This window comes from Cyrtonyx montezumae, unplaced genomic scaffold, assembly GCF_038088225.1.
Source record: "Cyrtonyx montezumae isolate F1298 unplaced genomic scaffold, pur_monq_1.0 scaffold_8, whole genome shotgun sequence".
NCBI classification, from domain to species: domain Eukaryota; kingdom Metazoa; phylum Chordata; class Aves; order Galliformes; family Odontophoridae; genus Cyrtonyx; species Cyrtonyx montezumae.
Genome location: NW_027072089.1, coordinates 21,476,655 through 21,494,523, shown reverse-complemented (window position 1 = coordinate 21,494,523; position 17,869 = coordinate 21,476,655). Strand labels below are relative to the sequence as shown.

Sequence of the window (17,869 nt, the reverse complement as noted above, 5' to 3'; positions counted from 1 at the left end):
CTGTCGTGTAGTTTGCTGAACTACAAGGTAAAACCAAAGTGTCTGAGTAATATGCTTGTAGATAACTTCTGTTATGATTTTGCTAGAGCTTGTTTTGTTTGAAAAGTCTGAAACTGTGGCAACTGTTAAGCTTAATACAAAAGTCTAAGGGACTCAGTAATGCAAATGATAATTGTGAGTTTCCTAAGCAGTGCTGACAACGCACGTGAAGTCTGCTTCAGCCAGAATTTCAGGCCTGTTGTCTTTCCTTATTAATCCACTCATTGCCATTAATGTGTAACCTCTTTGCTGCAGGACTTTGTCCATGCTAAGCAGCTTTTTGCTGCTTGCTTAGAGCTTGTGACAGAGTTTTCTCCAAAGCTCCGTCAAGTCATGCTGAATGAAATGCTGCTTTTGGACATATACACACACGAGGCTGGAGCTGGTGCTGCTGGGGAACGTCCTCCTTCAGATCTTATAAGCAGAGTCCGAGGGTATTTGGAAATGCGAGTACCTGGTAAGTGTTGATAAACACTGACAGTTTCTGTTGAGTGCTACTCAAAGGGTTTGAACAGGATAAATATCTGCACTTTCATCTGCAGAGTTTTTCTAGTAGTTAAAGCAGTCCACGTGGTTTCACACTGAGGGAGTAGTGTAATACTACTGCAGTTGGAGGAAGCAGTTGATCCTAATGTTGATTTTTTTTTTTTGCTTTGTTGGTTTCCTATAATGCTGTTTTTCTCAGAAAGATAAATACATAAAATAGCCTATTTTTTTTTCCAGATATTCCTCTTCGACAAGTTATAGCTGAGGAGTGTGTTGCCTTCTTGTTAAACTGGCGTGAAAATGAGTATTTGACCATGCAGGTTCCATTGCCTCTGGTTCAGACTAATCCTTATGTAAAGGTACTAAGTGCTCAGTCTCAGAGACTTGTCAAACTGTAACTGGCTTTTTCTTGTTGAGATCTCTTGTACTTCTAAAAGCATTTACCTTTCTGTAAGGAGGGTGTCTGTTGTCTTTTGGTTTTATTTTATTGCTACAAGTGAAATGTAATAATGAAAAGGACCTAGCAAGGCTAAGCACCAAACGTGTTTGACAGCTGGTAAAAGACTTGAAGGCTGTGCTGCAGAACAGATGCAACAAAGTTATAGCCCTTAGGCCAGCTGAGGTTGGTTCCCTAAATGCTGCGCATGCATGAGTATGGTCCCCAAGCTGAGTGCTACAACACCTTCTGTGAAGGCCTTTCCTTTGAGCAACTTTATTTTTGTTTTATTTCAGGTTATTTCTTATGTAGATATCAGAGGGCTCTAGTCATTTAAAAGCTATAATTTTTCTTTTAGGTTTTGTGCAGTGTGTTATTAGAATAAGTAGAATGTAAAGCTTTTTTTCAGGAACTCTTCATAATGAAGTACACTATAAAGAAACTTCTGAAGGGAAGAATGCTTTGTTGTTTTATTCCTGCCTTCCAGGTTGCAGATCAGTGTCCTCTGCTGCAAAGTTTAGCTACAGTACTCTGTAGTTAGTAGCTTAAAACTGTTTTCTTGGCCATTTTAAGTACCAGTAATCTCTTTGCTCTCATGACCATTCTTAGAAGCTTTACATGTTGTATTTCTCCTCTTGCACTGCATAGCTGGGGCAGTTGCTGGCTGCTACGTGCAAAGAACTTCCAGGTCCCAAGGAAAGCAGAAGGACAGCTAAAGATCTCTGGGAAGTTGTTGTACAGATCTGCAGTGTATCCAACCAGCACAAACGAGGGAACGATGGCAGAGTGAGTTTGATAAAGCACAGAGAATCTACACTAGGCATTATGTACAGGTATGTTTTCTTAAATTGCTTTTAAAGATTGTTTAAATTGTTTATCTTACCCAGTGTTCCAGTTGAGAGCTGTCTGTGTTCTGCTGACTGAGCAGTGGCAGCAGCTGAAGAACAATACCAAACGAGCAGTGAGGTATCAGGGCAGCATGGTGGCTTTCCTTTTCAGAGAGAGTGAGGGGTTGTGTGGGATTCAAGGCACTGTTTAGATACCAAAAGCAGTGCATGCCTGTGTCCTTGTTGTGATCAGTGTAGATCTTCCAGTGAATTCAGTGGTATCTAGGGAGCGGTTTTTCTGAGCGACCGGTGGTGTCTGCACTGAATAGAATTGCATTAGAGATTCTTTCTTATCTGTTCTGAATTCCTGGTTCAGAATGTAGGTGTCTTCATCTGGCTTTTAAGTTTTGAAAACTAAATGTTGGTCTTGAAACAAAGCCTATGGGGAGTGGGAAAGAAAGATATCGTTGAGTGGAATAATATCACTGTCAATTACATAACCTCTGCCAGCCTTCGTGATACCTGGTGTGATAGATTTAGGGCTCCAGTTTGTCCAAACAGTTGACATTTTCAGGCTCTTCTCAAATCTAAGACTGACTATGAGCTTCTTGTTGTGATAAACTCTGGAATGTACGGTTATGGTTAAATTAATACTACGTGATTATCATGCCTTTTGGAACTTGATGAAATGAATCATACATTCATAGAATGGTTTGATGTGGAAGCGACCCTTAAGATCACCTAGTTCCAACCCCCTGCTATAGGCAGGGGCACCTCCCTCTACATCAGGTTGTCACAGCCCCTTCCAGCCTGGCCTTGAGTGCTTCCAAGGAGGGGGCATCCATAGCCTCTATGGGCAACCTGTGCCAGTGTCTCACCACCCTCACAGAAAAGAATACCTTCCTGACATCTAGTCTAAATCGACCCTCTTCCAGTTTAAAGCCACTTCCCTTTGTCCCTTTGCTAAATGCTCTTATAAAAAGTCTCTCCTCAGGTTTCCTGTGGGCCCCCTTCAGGTACAGGTATAAGGTCTTCTCAGAGCCTTCTCTTTTCCGGGCTGAAGAACCCCAGCTCTCTCAGCCTGTCCTTGCAGGTGAGGTACACCCTCACCCTCACAGCCCTTTGGTCATCTTTGTGGTCCTCCTCTGCACCCTCCAGCTTATCAGTGTCCTTTCTTGTGTTGGGGATCCCAGGACTGGGCGCTGTACTCCAGGTGGGGTCTCAAGAGAGCAGAGTAGAAGGGCAGAGTCACCTGCCTCGACCTGCTGATCACACTTCTCTTTATGCAACCCAGGTTACAATGGGAGATGTTTTAATTAACTTTTTTTTTAAGTGAAATTTGCTAGCAACTGTGTTGAAAGTGATTGAATATTTTCATGTATATACCCTGTATTTGTGAACTTAGAGCTGAAGGGATGTTTTGGCAGATGAAGCATTTGCTTTACTGACTTGTTATCAGTGAATTAAGTTTGCCTGTGCTTTCAGTTGTGGATGGTGACTCACAGATATTTGTGTTTCCGATTTAGGAGCGAGCTGCTGTCCTTCATCAAAAAGCTTCGGGTAAGTTACAGTGAACTTGAATATGTTTGGAACCAGAACTTTCTTTTAGTAATTCTTCTGTGGAATTTAACAGGAAAAGTCCAGAAAACCAATTGGCTGAAGAGCTCAATTTATTATACCAGCAGTGGTAAATAGCTTGATTAGAAACAAATAAAGCCAAAACAAAAGGGAGAAAAAAAACCCAATATTCTGAATTCTGATAGTGGAGATCTGTTACATGAAGAGTTTCTTTTTATTCCACATATCATGAAGGCTAATACTCCAGGACTTTTTAGGAAAACATTCCTTTTGGAGAGAAAAAGCTGCTGCTGCTTACCATAACTGCAGCAGAAGTGAAGGAAGTAGTTTGCTGCAGGATTCTTACATTCTCTCGTTTCAGTAGATCATAGCGATGTCAGAACATATTGCATAGCTTTAAAGCATAGCAGAGAAAGTGAATTTCCCTGATGTGGGAGTAGCTTATTTTTCTTTCTTTCCTTTATAGGAACCATTGGTTTTAACCACAATATTGTCCCTGTTTGTCAAGCTTCATAATGTTCGGGTTAGTATCTGTCATACATATTGCTGTATGATTTCTTGAAGCAGTTATCTTTGTAACCTGCCTTATTGTCCCTCTTTCCTTAGGAAGATATTGTGAATGATATTACAGCAGAGTACATTTCCATCTGGCCCTCATCTATTCCCAAGTAAGATCATTAACTCCAAGTACAATCTTAAAAATATGTTTAGGTAGTTGGTTTGTGCAAGCTGCAACCTTGCACAATCATCTCAGAATTCTTTCTCCTTTCTTTTCCCTTTAGCCTTCAGTCAGTGGATTTTGAAGCCGTGGCTGTTACAGTAAAAGAGCTTGTCAACTATGCGCTGACCATCAACTCCAACAACCACTTCTGGTTAATTATCCAGGCAGATATTTATTTTGGTAAGCAACACCAACATGTGTTTTTATTTGTGCATGTGCTTTCGTGATGCGACTTCAGAATCTTTGGGGCAGTAGTAGAGGTGGCTTTGCCTAGGAGGCTGCCTGAGCTGACAGCTTTCAGTGGGTCATGTGGACTGGCTCCTAGGGTAAGGAAAGCTTTGAGTGGTCATTAAATTCACTTTGATTAGTGGATGCACTTGATTCTTGAGTGGAATGTTATTTTTGTGGACAGTGTTTGCATTCGAATGTGGAGATCAGCTTTACTGAAGCAGAAGATGAGCAGTGAGGATCTGTATCTTACACAGGCGGTATCTAGGATTTCTAAACAAAGAAACATGAGCTCCTGGTTTGGTACTGGCTGTGATGGGAAGCCCTTTCCTGTCTTTCTGTCCTCAGTCCACTTCCCCAGTGCTTCTCCCAGGGGCTCATAGCTGGTACAGCCAATGGAGCTGGGAAGTGGAGCAGTTCAGGTTGTAGGCCAGAGTGTGGCAGTTCCAGCTGCTGGGGGAGCCTTGTGCAGCCTGGCTGGTAACACACTGCCCCCACTGGAGTCTGGAAATTTCATCAGCCCCTCACTCTCTCTACTTACGCTATAAAGTATGAGCTTTCAGAAGCCAGCCTGACAAATATGTGCTAGAGAAGGATGAAGTTAAAACTGCCTCTGAAGGTAGCTGGGTACTTCTTGTGCTTAAGTTACCTATAGATTCTGTTCTAGTGGAATTTAGCATTGAAGACAGTTCTTTTTCCCCAGTAAAGCGGGGGGGAGGGGGTGCTTTGCAGCTGCCATCCATTTGCTGTGCCTGGGTCTTTTACAGGAGGCAGGATGCACGTTTCCAAAGCTCATTTGAATGGGAGGGTGGCTGTGTCCTGCAGGAATGTGTAGTGCAGGAAGCGTTGATGTGGTTGCAAAGGGAGACATCTACCCAGAAGGTGCTTGAGGTGGGGCAAGGGGTTCTAATCCTGTGGTCAGGGCTCCTCTCTTTAAATATAGGAGAGTGATTGAGAGTTATAAGCTGGCAGCATTTACTATTTGTATGAAGTGGAACAGCATCCCAGAGAGCAAAGTTTTATGTGGGGTACCTCAAGCTGCTACCTGAGAGGGCAGGGGTGTTTGGGCCATGTCAACCTTCCTGCCAGCCGTGTGCTGAGCTCCACGAAGCAAACTCCTTTGCTGCTCTGAAACTGTTGGGCTTAGGAACAAAAGCATGAAAAGTGAAAACTAATTCTCAGAGCTCAGAACTTTGCCTGTGTTGGTAGTTTGCCTCATTGTATGCTTACTACCTGACTACCCCCTGTGTCTGTGCTTTTTACAGTTGATATACAAGTCATTTTCTAAATAGAATTTGGCTAAGTGAATAATTCTTTAGACAACTGATTCGTGTCATACAATGAAACAGAGCAGTTGATTTCTAAGTCTTTGCTTTGCCCTTTTTCCCCTGCAGCAACAAATCAGTATTCAGCAGCCCTCCACTATTACCTGCAGGCAGGAGCTGTGTGCTCCGATTTCTTCAATAAGATGGTCCCACCTGATGTGTTCACAGACCAGGTGGGTCACAGTGTTGGAATGGAATTTAAGTGTACAATGATGGGATGGATTCAACATTCTCATCCTCTGTAGGTGTAAATTTGCTGTGTTTCAGAAGGTGGTGGGAAATCTTGTCTGTGTCCAGGGCAGGAGGTTAGTTTCGTACCCTGCTCTATTGCTTCTATTTGTGTGCTTCTGTGCGTATGGGAAGCGAGCACATCAGGCTCTTTCTTTGACCCTTCACAGCCCAATCTAAGCCATGCCCTGTGCCAGGCTGCAGTGGTCCAGAGCTCCTGCTGGGGACCTCGTGCCCCAGTGCTGTTGCTTGCTTCACAGCAGCCCTGCCCCCCTACCACAAGTGCAGTGCTTTGCTCTGTGCTCTGAGAGCTCTGCAGAGCTCAGCTGTGTGCTGGAGTGTGCCCAAACTCAAGGACTGGGGAAGGGTTTAGAAGAAGGCAGATACTCAGTTCATCCCTTAGATTTGAAAAACAAGAGATCTGTTGCTGTGGATGTTCCAGTGCTAACAGCCTGAAAACTTTATTTCTCCATTCTACAGGTGATAAAGAGAATGATAAAATGTTGCTCCTTACTCAACTGTCACACCCAGGTAAGAGCCCAAGCGTGGCCCTAAGGGGATGGTGTCTGTGAATGTTTTGAATGCAAAAATGAGGGGGCAGCTTCCTAAAAACAAGATGGAATCCAACTTTCCTTGCAGATGCAGTCTGCAGTAATTACCATTGCCTGTAGGATGTTTAAGGACCAAAGTTAACAAGTAAATAAGCACATGCTTAGAAATGATCATAGAATGATTGAGGTTGGAAATGCCACTAAAGTCATCTATTGCAGTCATCAGCCCATCCCCACCGTGCCCAGTAACCTCGTCCCTTGGTGCTGTATCTCCACGTCTCTTGAACACCTCCAGGGACAGTGTCTCCCTCACCTCCCTGGGCAGCCTGTGCCAGTGCCTCACTGCTCTTCTGGAGATGAAATTGTTTCCTACTATCCAACCTGATTAGTGCAGAAATAGAAACAGAGCTGGGTCGTCCTTTCAAATTTGACTGGAAAAAGTCTTTTTTTAAGCCTGTTTTTTTTTCCCCTCTGCTCAGTGTGGGAAGGAGCTCTTGCCTGGGCCTGGAGGCTGGTGGGGTCACTGCATCTTGTGGCATACTCCTGTGAGTGGGAGCTAAGGCTGTGAGACACCTGAGCCTGTCTTTCTGTTTTATAGGTGGCTATTTTGTGCCAGTTCCTCAGAGAAGTAGACTATAAGACAGCATTCAAGGCACTGCAGGAACAAAACAGGTGATTATTACAGTAAAACTTACAGGTTAGATTAGTAACACGTTGGCATACAGACATTACTTCTTTAAACATCCATGTTTTCTTTCAGTCACGATGCCATGGATTCGTACTATGAATACATCTGGGATGTCACCATCTTGGAGTATTTGACATGTATCCTTTCAGCAGAGTGCTGCTGGTGCTTAGGCTGGGTGCTTGTGGCTGGAGAAAGCGAGTAGTTCTCTATACTTGTGCTTTCCTTAGCTCACTGTTAGATCTCCACCACAAGAGAGGTGAGACAGACAAGAGGCAGATAGCGGTGAGTTAACGTGGAGTGCTTCGGGGGCACTGGGGAGTGCTGCTTTTCTCCATGGGGCAGCTCCTGAATGTAGCTGCCACTTCCAACTGTAATGGTACTTCACAGGGTCTGCATGCTGGGCTAAGTGTGTAATCTCATGGTGCAGGGGCAGAGGGCATAGTGTGCTGGAGGAGTATCTGCTCATCCATGGTTTCATCAGCTAGCACTGAAGCTGTAACAGAGTGGCTCTGTACAATAACTGTTGCTGCTGCTGTCTTTTTTTTTTTTAAGATAAAAGCTATTGGCCAGACTGAGCTGAACGCCAGTAATCCTGAGGAAGTGCTGCAGCTCGCTGCACAGAGGAGGAAAAAGAAGTTTCTTCAAGCAATGGCAAAGCTTTATTTCTAGGCTAATGATCAGGACTACCATAAAATGTATGAAAAAGGACAGAAAAACTCTTTTGAGACTTTTTATTTTTAAAATTCATTTAATTTTTTATACAACATTTACAGTCTGGTATCTTTCTTATAGAAATAGATGAAATATTATAATAAAACACCTTATCTTTACAAACTGTACAGAAGGCCTAAAACAATAACTTCAGGTACCTCAAGAATGGACTGTCTGAAGAAGCCCTGAATTCAAGTTTGCAAAGGTGGCTGAGAAGAGGCTGAGTTTAATGAGTTGCTGCTGTTGTGCAGCTCCTTGTGCTGCTCAATGCTGGGACTGGCCCTATGTGCTTCTGCAGCTGGAAGCATCTTGACAGAGGGAGAGGGACCACACTCCAGCTTTCCCTGTACTGTCTCTTCAGGAGGAGCACCTCATATCCAGAGGTAGTGAATATTCCACAAACACAGTAGTTAATGCTGTTCAAGAACACAGTTGCTGCTTAACACTGTTGGCAGGATTTGAGTGGTCGTAGAGAACCCAGGAAAGGGGAGGAAGAAAAGCCAGTTGCTTATTATGTTTTTATCTGTTAAAAATAGAACTCCTTCCTTCCAAGACTATACTGTATCCAGTTAAGATTACTTCAGCAGCATTGTTCTGTTTGTACTCTTAGCTGAAGTCAGTGATCCGTGGGAACTTAAGCCTAGGGCAGCCCTAAGCAAGTGATACTGACCTGAAGCTAAGATTTGAAACAGGGCTGGGCCTGCTGTAATATGAGGGCACAGTGGTTTCAGAAATGTAAACTGTTTACTCACTGGCCTCTGTAATACTGCACCTGAGCTCGTAAGCTGACTAACTTACAGGCAGTAAGCTCCTAGAGAAAAGAAAGGTCAAGAAGAGGTAATGCATACATGCTGGCACCAAAGTCTTGGGTTATGGCTATCCCACATTAAAGCACACTGACACGTAACTTGAGTGGACAAACCCTGCCACTCAGCCATTACAAAACATATTCCTGAAATTCATAAGTTAGGAATGTCAGAGAGTTCAATTACATAAGTCCTATTTGAGAAAGGACGTGAGTAGTCCACACTGCTGTGATGACACAGGGAGGGATGCTTGGTCTGAATTCTTCAATCAAGTCTCAAGGAAGATGCTGCTATGGATTTCCATCTGCTGCTCTGTTTGATGCATCCCTTACTGCTCCAGTCTTGAACAGCAGTAAAGAGCATTAAAGTGAGTCACCCTTAGTGTGGCCTTCTTCTGGAGCACCTAGTTTAGTTTCTGAAACTGTTCCTTCAGATTGCTGTCCATATTTCATTTCTTCTCTGTACTTTTGGGAGGAGTTATTATTCCTACTGTTGACACTGGTGATAACTGACCTGGGGCAGTAGATGTCACTCCACTATTAACTTCTTCCTGTGTAGGGGGGGTGAAGAAAACAATTAGAAGCACGCACAGCTCTGTTGTAGCTTTACTGGCATTGGGCAGGTTTTTCCTCTTACTGCTACTATCATTCAGGTAGTGCAGGGAGCCATTTCACAGCAAAGAATGCCATCTTTTAAACGTTTCACCAGTAATTCTCACCCAGCCTTTTGCTCACAGCTCATGAGAGCACATGCAGCTTACATCCAGCAAGGCAGAAGCACAAGGTGAGGCACGCTGAGCCCCTGCGTTCAGGGGCAGCTGCCTGGAGAGCCTTTGGCACCTCAGGAGAAGGGCTGCGTACAGCACAGCTCTGCAAGCCACCTACCAGCATGTCCAAGTAGTTTGTGTGTGTTTGGATATTGTGGCAGTCTTCTACTGCAACCTTCTTGAAATTCTTCAGTTTCACAGAGACTTTTCTCGCCACGTTCACAAAAGGAACCATCCACTCCACGCATTCTGAAATGCTGTCCCAGTCTAAGCCTGCAGGACAAAACAGTGATACATTTGGAAACCCTGAAGGAGTTGTACTAAGCTAGAATTCCTAGAAGATGCTGTAGATAAGACCTCACCCTCCCAGAACCAACTGTCAGCATCCCCACAGTGCCTTTGCAGTCGTTGACCTGTATGCAGTGTCAGGCAGGGAGCAGTTCTCTGCCCAGCAGGATCCAGATACATCAGCACTTCTTACCTGAAGCTTTCTTAACTACTTCAATTGAGGTATAGTGGCAGAGTGCAGCAGCAGCTAGTGTTCTGTACTGGAAGTCTAAAGAGTTCACATCCAGGATACACAGGTCTAAGAGCTGAGGAAATAAGAATTGAGGATGCAAGTGTTAGAAATTTCAAGAAGATGCACTGGTATAATGTGATCCCAGAAACCACTGTATCTACACTCAGTTTATGCCCTGCAGCACAGCTGTGCTTTTTAGAACCAACTGCACACATCTGTTACTTCTAGTTCTGACTGCAGTGAAAGCAGGGCTCACACTTACAAACCAGCAACGTGCAAGACAGCGTGCTCACACAAATTTAAGTACACCTTCAAGCCCTGGGCAGAGCTGCAGGAAGGGATTATCTTAAATTAAAAAAAAAAAAATCACAGAACAGCTCAGCAAATTAATTAGCTTGATTTACTCTTTGGTGAGCATCTCCGAGGCTGGACTCGTGCACATGGAAATGGAACCGGGGCAGTTCCAAAGCAGAGTGAAAATACTGCTCATCCTGCATTCCAGGGCAGGAACACAGCTAATACAGGGAGAGCAGCTGCCTGGGCCCTCTGCCTCTGTTTGCACAGCACTGCAGTGAGCAGCAATCTTGAGCACTCAGAAATGTGAACATCTTCGAGCAGGGAGATGGACTGCTGCTCCTCTGAGCCTCCACCAAGCTGCCTGGCAGTGTCAAAGCTGCATATTCATTAACAGAGTAACAGGTGAGGTGAAACAAGAAAGTCTCCTTGAGTGGCTTCTGGGGGTACAAGGTCAGCCCTAACGACTCTAAGAGCAGCAGTCGGTTAGCTACCTGTGCTATCTGAATGAATTTTTCCTGAGAATACTGAGGTAGAAGCACTTTCGGAACATCCTTCAGAGCATCCACTTGAAGATAGAGGTTCAGCCAAGAGATGATTGTCACAGGACAGAGTTCCCATTTTAAAGCCTGGAAGCATTAAACAAACACGTAAGCACCTTCAACCATACAAAGACTGCTCTGGGCTCTGATATCCCTCCCTTCCTCCCCTCCCCCACATCCCCTTCTGAGTTCACTCAGTTTATTGTGCAGATTCCCAAAAGACACTTGAGGTCATACACACTTTAGATCACATTCCTTCTGTTGAATACAGTGCCATTAAAGCACAGCATTCACCTGGAGTAAGCTTTCGACTGGGCCTTGCATAGACAAAGCGATTACCTTTAACATAATAAGTTCCATTCTTACAATATCATCTTCACTGCAAGCACCATCAGTGACATAAGCAAATTCCTGTATTTTTGGAGCGTAGATTTCCTTTAAAAGGAGGGAGGAAAAAATAGATTAGAAGAGAAATACTTTTCAGAGCATATGGAAATGTTAACTTTTTTTACAGTAGAGCTGTTTTTTCTCACTGCATGGAGTGACTTGAAACTTGCACAACAGGAGATGCTCAAAACAAGTTGGTTCTGTGCTGTCTGCTGTATAACATGAAGATCTACTGCCACCTTCTTAGCTCGGGGGGAAAATAAATGCTGACAGAATGATCAGAGCAGCCTTTCATTAAAACTGCTTCCTATTCAGCCATCCCATCTGCTGTAAATAAAAAGAGATGAGAGCCATCCCACTTACGGAGCACAGCACTGTTAGAGAACACTCAGTGATGCAGCAGGTGAGGCACAACGGCTGATGTGGCCACAAAGACCAAGAAGTCCCACTGCCAACACAGCTGGCAGAATCCATGGCGTACTGACAGTTAAGAATGCAGCCAACCCACTCGTGCCCATCTTAGCCACACATGGGTAGGTGTAGAGGTACCTGCCAGAACAGCTTGCAGCTCACCGCCTCGCTTTGCAAACAGCAGTTTGTTCAGGGGAGTTTCCAAGCACCAAATCTTAACATCCCAAATTTGCCCCTCAGTTCAGCCTACCACGTGCTACAGTGTTTCCAGGAGATGTACAGAAACTGGGCTGCGCTCACAGCTGTAGCAGGCAACATAACAGCATCGTCACTGTTGAACTGATTGCATTATCTCTGAAATGGAGAGCTTCCCCTAAATGGGTTTAGCAGGACATCAGCTGTTACAGGCTGTTAAAAGTCCCACACCCATCCCTGAGACTGTTTGCCAACCCGTCTATGTTTGGAAAAAAACAGAGCAGCACAAAACTGCCCCTGGATATCTGCATTACTCTGAAGTGCAGGTGGTCTCCCCCCTGCTGCTGAGAAGGACTGCAAAAACTACACTCCAAGAGGTTCACATCCACACAACCAAAGAGAAAACATTCCCTTCTGACCTTCAGTGTTGTACACACGTCAAGTTCAAGAGTTTCAGACACCAGAAATAAATACCACTACTTAGTTACTCCAAACATAACCTCTCTTCCCTGTAAAAGAGCTGCTTACCTCAAGCTTGGAGGCAATGAATAGTGAAGTAATTCCTATCAGCTGAAGCATGCTCTTGTTAATGTTCTTCTGTGTCAACATGAATCTATCAAAGAAGTCTTGAGCTAGGTAGAAGGTTTCCCTGTGCAGTGCATACACCTCACATACCTACAACAAATGGAAAATAAATCAATCTTTATAATAAAACTCATGTACATGCATTGGAGTATTCCAGACAAACACAGTACACACATTTATCTTTTTCATATATGGGCTATCACTAACCTAGAGGTTTCAGGAGGAAGTTGTCAGGGTGGGGGCAGCGATATATATATATATATATATAGGTGTATATATAATCACCACCCCCACCTGTTTCACAAGAAGGTTGATAAGCCTGTTCGTGGATCACATCTCTTCCTGACATTTGAAAATGCAAATACAACTGGCAGGAATGCTTTTTTTTTCTTTTTAAGAGGAGAACTAATAAATATTCACCAACTGAAGTGCTACTACAAAATGATTAACTGCTGCTGCAAGCAAGGTTCAGAACAAAAAAGGTGCATGCCATGAAAAAATGGTACGATTTCTGTAAGCATATATTGGCCAAGCATAAGCAATACTTAAGGTGGTCAGGTTCTGTTATCTCCAAAGTGATGTTACAGAAGACAGTGGATGTTAGGAACTACTGGAGAATTCCAGCTGATTTTACAGTGGCACATAGAAACACTGAGGCAGAGAATGGTAATAAGGTCAATGTGAACGCTTTTTTAATGGATAATTTCTCAGCAGTTCAAGAATGAAATAGAAAATCACACCCAATCCAGGGTGATACGCCAACTACCTGTTATAGGAATTAGTGAAACACACAACTGGCATTGCTTCTGTATTCACACCGTATCTAAAAGCTGCACATCCCCCACTTGCCCTCTTAGTGCTGCTCGGCCAGGCAGCGAGTGCCACTGCCACATCTGCTTCCTTGGAGGACTTGGCATCACAGAACTGACGAACCTGCAACACCCCTCCTGCTGGGGAGCAAGAGCTACGTGAGCCAAAGGTTGCTTTTGGCAGAGGCGACCGAATATTCTGCAATACAGAGTGTTCTTGGAAACTACTCCTGAACATAGCTCTATTTACAACACTAGTACTCCTTCACGTAGGGTTGGCTGCTAGAGCAACTGCCTCCATTTTGTTTGACAGCTGGAAGAGTCTGAAGTACAGGAATTAGACTGGAAAGGATTGCAAATATATCATTCCTACTTCAAACAAGGACGCATCTACATCACGAGCCTTCAGATGCTAGCCACTACACTCTCTCTTCATAAGATGTAACTAAATATTTACTAATAAGTCAGAAAAAAGCAGCATGAGAGGCAAACAGCTGAAGGCTCTTGGTGCAGCCAGGGTGACAATTCAAGTCCTCAATACAAATGCAGCTGCCTACAGAGCTCCATCTGCGAACATAGCTGAACTCCGAAGCACCCTGCTTACAGCTACCCCACTACAGGTGCCTCAGAACCACATTTGCCCCTTTCCAGTGCAGTTATATAGCAAGAACAAACATTCAGGACTATTGCTCACTGCCCCCTCTTGGAAGGCTCACTGCCTCCTGACAGGGTGCACTGAGAGCACTTTACCCAATGGATCAGAAGTAGCAACCTGCAACCTCGTTAAGGCATTCACTGTACATTTTGCTATCAAACCTCTTCCGTAACAGCTCCATTTTCATCTCCCTGCCTCACAGGGCTAACACGGTGCCAAGCAACACAAAGCACACACCTCCAGAAGCCAGTCCAACAGTATGGACCTCATGTGTGGCTGCAAGCTTGAGTGTAGCGATGTGAAGTGCTTGCAGTGAGCGTATCGGTTCTCCTTCTTCAGGATGTTGAGCCAGACATCTTTGGAATTGCCCCAGCTATGGGATAAAGTTACACATCACTGTAAGTACGCATACACCTTCATGAAGGGGAGTACAAAAATGTCATTCACTGTAAATATTCAGCCCACAAAAAGATCCTTACAGTAATTAGAAAATGCAGGCATACTTTGGGCATGTAACCATCGCAGCAGCAGCTCGTCAGGATCATCAGCAAGTCCAGTGTTACAGAACAGCCAACAACACGGAGCATGCACATCCTGAAGCTGCACACACAACCACTAAGGGATTCCCATTCTGCTGAAGGGGGCCATTGGCACACGTAGCTCAGCCACTTTAAGCTTGGCTGCCCAAAAGGCAAGGCAGAAAACGCACAGAACAGAGAAACACCACTTCCCAGGAAACACTATGCACACACAGTTGCCCATTTTAGTTTGATGTTTAGAAAAGGGAAAGGGACCAATGAGTGACTTACAGCATGACTAACCTACTTCAAGGCTCAGAAATGTGCTACTGCAACAAATATCACATTGTAGTTTACTACTGACTTATCAGCAGGCCAGCCTACTTGGTGAGAAAATGCCTATGCAACAAATATTTGGTTGTAATTTGGAACTACTGTTCTTATGAATTCACATGGTTTGGTTTTTTTTTCCATTTCTCACCCTACAGTTATTAAGGAGGACAGCAGAGTAACCAACATAAGGTCAAATTTTCCCTGAAGTTTTTGGAGTTATATACCTTTCCCCAAGGAAGAATGAAGAGAACTTAAACAGACCTCATCACCACCACTGCTTAAAACTTCAAGTCAGATCAGTCCCTCCCCACTGTCTCCATAAGGCAGAGTAAGAGAGAGCAAGAGATCCTCACATTTGGCTAACCAGGAAAAGCAGAGCTCGGCTTTACCAGATACTGACTGACAAGAGGTGAACATCAAGGGTTAAATGCTCTGTGTGGAAAACTCTGAATGTATCTCTGGGCTCCAGCAGTTCCTCACAACTTGCTAAGGGAGGACAGCAGAACCTTTCAGCATGCTAAACTTCCCAACACTTATAGAAATGGGATTTGCCAAATATAGATAAGAGCATAGTGCTCTTTAAAATCACAGTTCAGCCATATGCAGTGGGCACAGGAGCAATACTGAGAAGCTGAGCTTGAAGCTCAGTTGAAGACATGGGGCTGAGGCAAAGTGCACCCACTATGCAGCATCTCCCAGTTCGAGTTTTGATCATAGCGTGAAAATATGGCAGAACTAGACAGGTTCTCTTAAGGAACTGCTTCACAGTCTCATCTCATTTTAGCCTTTTGTGTTTGGTTCTCCCCCCATTCACTTGAGCAGTAGCTCTCCATGACACACTGCAGCGTGCTTTTCCATTCATGCTGGGCTGGTACAAACAGCAGCAGCACATTTCCCTAACATATCCAAACATCCAAGGATTTTTCAGTTCTGAACTTCTACCCACTCAGCTAACCTACCTGTTTGCAAACTTACACTTGTAGTATACTAACAGATGTTTACAACAACATGCTAACAAACGTTATACAAGAGAAACTCAGCTCTACTGAGCTATTACCTTTCCTCTTCAGCAACGCCTTCACAACATATATGTAACTTCTCCAATACTGTTCACTGAACTAGAAGACTGGAACTGTGACTGCACCAAGTACGCTGCTACCAGTGCAGTGGGTTTGTGTACTTCTACTTTTAAGTTCTTAAACTTTGTTCAGTATTTTGCCACTATGTTGGTTGCTCAGTTCCAATAGGGCTGGTGGAAGGTGAGTTTTAGCCACTGCACCCCTTTAGCCACTGACAGCATCAGTGCTGAGTTACAAAGGGATGGCAAAAGTGCTCTGTGCAGTACATTTATGAGTGCGGGAAAGAAAACACAACAGGATGAATGTTCTTCTGGATACTGAACTGACTGCGGGATGAAGAGACAAGTAGAGCACTGCCCACTATTACACAAGCTCAATTCAATACCAGCTACTACTACAGCACATGTGATAGACAGCACCTGCTGCATCTGGTCAACTTACGTGAGCTCAGGCAGAGGGGACGGATTTATGAAGAGGTTTCTGAACCTGTATTTTTTGAATCTCGAGAAGTCAGTGGTTACTGATTCCTTGTGAGGCGTTTCAATGATGATGCAAGGCGAGATGCCTCCTGTTATTGTGGGCGGCCAACAACTCTGCAACACAAACAAGTTGTCTTCTGAACACGGGTTTACTGTGGCAGCAGGAGAGGCAAGATGCAGACTGCAGTAATAACAACGTATGCAGTGTGCATTAAGTTCTTTGGACAAAACCTTTTGTAGCCAAGAGGTGGAACACATACAAAGAAACAAACTTGACAAAACCAAGCTCAGAAGAAAACTGCCCTGGGGTGATGAATCCACATGCAGCCTATCCACTGTATCCACTTACAGTGCATACAGAATAGGTTTTCACTGCTACAAAGAAACAGGACATTAGGTTGCTGGTCCTATCGACTTATCTATGCAGAGGGAAAAGAAAGGAGAGGGTGGAGGTTCTACTGTCTTAGGGAAAGTTCAGCAACTTGTTATCTTCCAAGTACTCCAGGGAGGAGCCACTCGTCTCAGCTCCAAAGCTAGATACCCCCAGCAAGCAGCAGCTGTGAACTATCTCTCAGCTTGCCAACGCCAAGTATGCAATGACTTCAAAGGAGAGGAGTCTGAAGTCCTTTCGTGCAGAAAGCTTCAGGAGAAAGAATTCTAGGTTACTTCAGCTAAGTCTGTAACTTGTTTCAGCATTATTTATTTGGTTGTACACAATACCTCCTTTCCTGTATTGATCAAGCACGTAAAGCAGTGCCATTATGGCTGACAGCCTTCAAAATGGTGACAACTGAGCTTGAATTATGGCCTGTGGAATCAGGGAGACCCCTTTCACAAAGAATAACAACACCTGCCTTCAAACATGGGAACATTTCCTACAGCACTTCTTCTCAAAGTAAAGTGCATACAGTTTTCTTAGTGAACAAAACCTCAAAACCTACTTGGCCAGATAGAAGTACTAGAAGCACTAGGAGTGAATTTAGATCACAAATTCTTTGTAAAAGAAGAATAAATAAATGTGTACGTGCATGAAGGGATGCTAAGGTGCAGAGCTCACATACTGTCCACATCTGAAAGAAGTTTCCCCTTTTCCAGCATGGAACGCATGACTTTACAGCTCCCAGTCTTAACCTCAGCTAGTCTGAACCAGCATTAAGGACCAAGTTACCTTAATTTCATATTGATGTTTTTTAGCAATTTTCCCATCTTCTTTCTTCTTAATCTCCTGCTGAAAAGAAAACTGCACATTAGTAGGCTGACAATGACCAGCACGCTCCTCTCTAAAGGTACAGCAAGCTGTTGCTACTCCTGCCCCATTTTCTAGCTCTGCAGAGGGAAGCTTTCTCCCATCCCAGCAAACAGAATAACGTGCAATATTAAAGTTTGAATCATCCAAATGCATCACCTCTGCTGTTCTCCTTTTCCTGGTCTGGAGATGCTCTGCTGCCTGCAGCTCACGTGGAGTCTCTTCTTGACAGGGCAGCGGAGGCTGCTGCTGCTTGGCCTGCAGTCGGCTGCTGCAAGGGGCACAGACACTCTGTTAAGGGCACAGCAGCCAGGAGATAAGCAAAGGGCACGTTGGTCTATCACAATGCTGACAGCTTACCTGCGTCTTGACATCTTCAGGCGGAAAGATTTCTTTACCTGGACCAAAGGAATAACAGCTGAGTTA

The 17,869-nt window shown here is 44.2% G+C and overlaps 2 protein-coding genes across 3 annotated transcripts in view; one reads left to right on the top strand and one right to left on the bottom strand.

Moving 5' to 3' along the window:
- Positions 1-7,912, top strand: part of INTS8 (integrator complex subunit 8) — a 20,033-nt gene extending 12,121 nt beyond the window's left edge. The window contains exons 15-27 of the mRNA XM_065753336.1: positions 295-496; positions 763-884; positions 1,610-1,794; positions 3,315-3,348; positions 3,833-3,889; positions 3,973-4,034; positions 4,149-4,267; positions 5,710-5,813; positions 6,349-6,399; positions 7,018-7,091; positions 7,180-7,244; positions 7,346-7,389; positions 7,660-7,912. Coding sequence (XP_065609408.1) covers positions 295-496; positions 763-884; positions 1,610-1,794; positions 3,315-3,348; positions 3,833-3,889; positions 3,973-4,034; positions 4,149-4,267; positions 5,710-5,813; positions 6,349-6,399; positions 7,018-7,091; positions 7,180-7,244; positions 7,346-7,389; positions 7,660-7,776 — 1,236 coding nt within the window. The 3' untranslated portion in view covers positions 7,777-7,912. The remainder of the gene's footprint in view (positions 1-294; positions 497-762; positions 885-1,609; positions 1,795-3,314; positions 3,349-3,832; positions 3,890-3,972; positions 4,035-4,148; positions 4,268-5,709; positions 5,814-6,348; positions 6,400-7,017; positions 7,092-7,179; positions 7,245-7,345; positions 7,390-7,659) is intronic.
- Positions 7,838-17,869, bottom strand: CCNE2 (cyclin E2). 2 transcript variants are annotated; one of them, XM_065753338.1, is made up of 11 exons: positions 17,804-17,869; positions 17,603-17,714; positions 17,366-17,425; positions 16,160-16,311; positions 14,026-14,161; positions 12,268-12,414; positions 11,086-11,181; positions 10,699-10,833; positions 9,872-9,983; positions 9,509-9,663; positions 7,838-9,174 (listed from the first exon to the last, which is right to left on the bottom strand). In XM_065753338.1, exons 1-11 carry the CDS (start codon positions 17,815-17,817, stop codon positions 9,073-9,075), a joined length of 1,221 nt encoding a protein of 406 aa, XP_065609410.1. In that variant the 5' UTR covers positions 17,818-17,869; the 3' UTR covers positions 7,838-9,072. The 2 variants fall into 2 exon arrangements, with proteins under 2 accessions (XP_065609410.1, XP_065609411.1); XM_065753339.1 differs by having other exon boundaries at positions 17,366-17,422.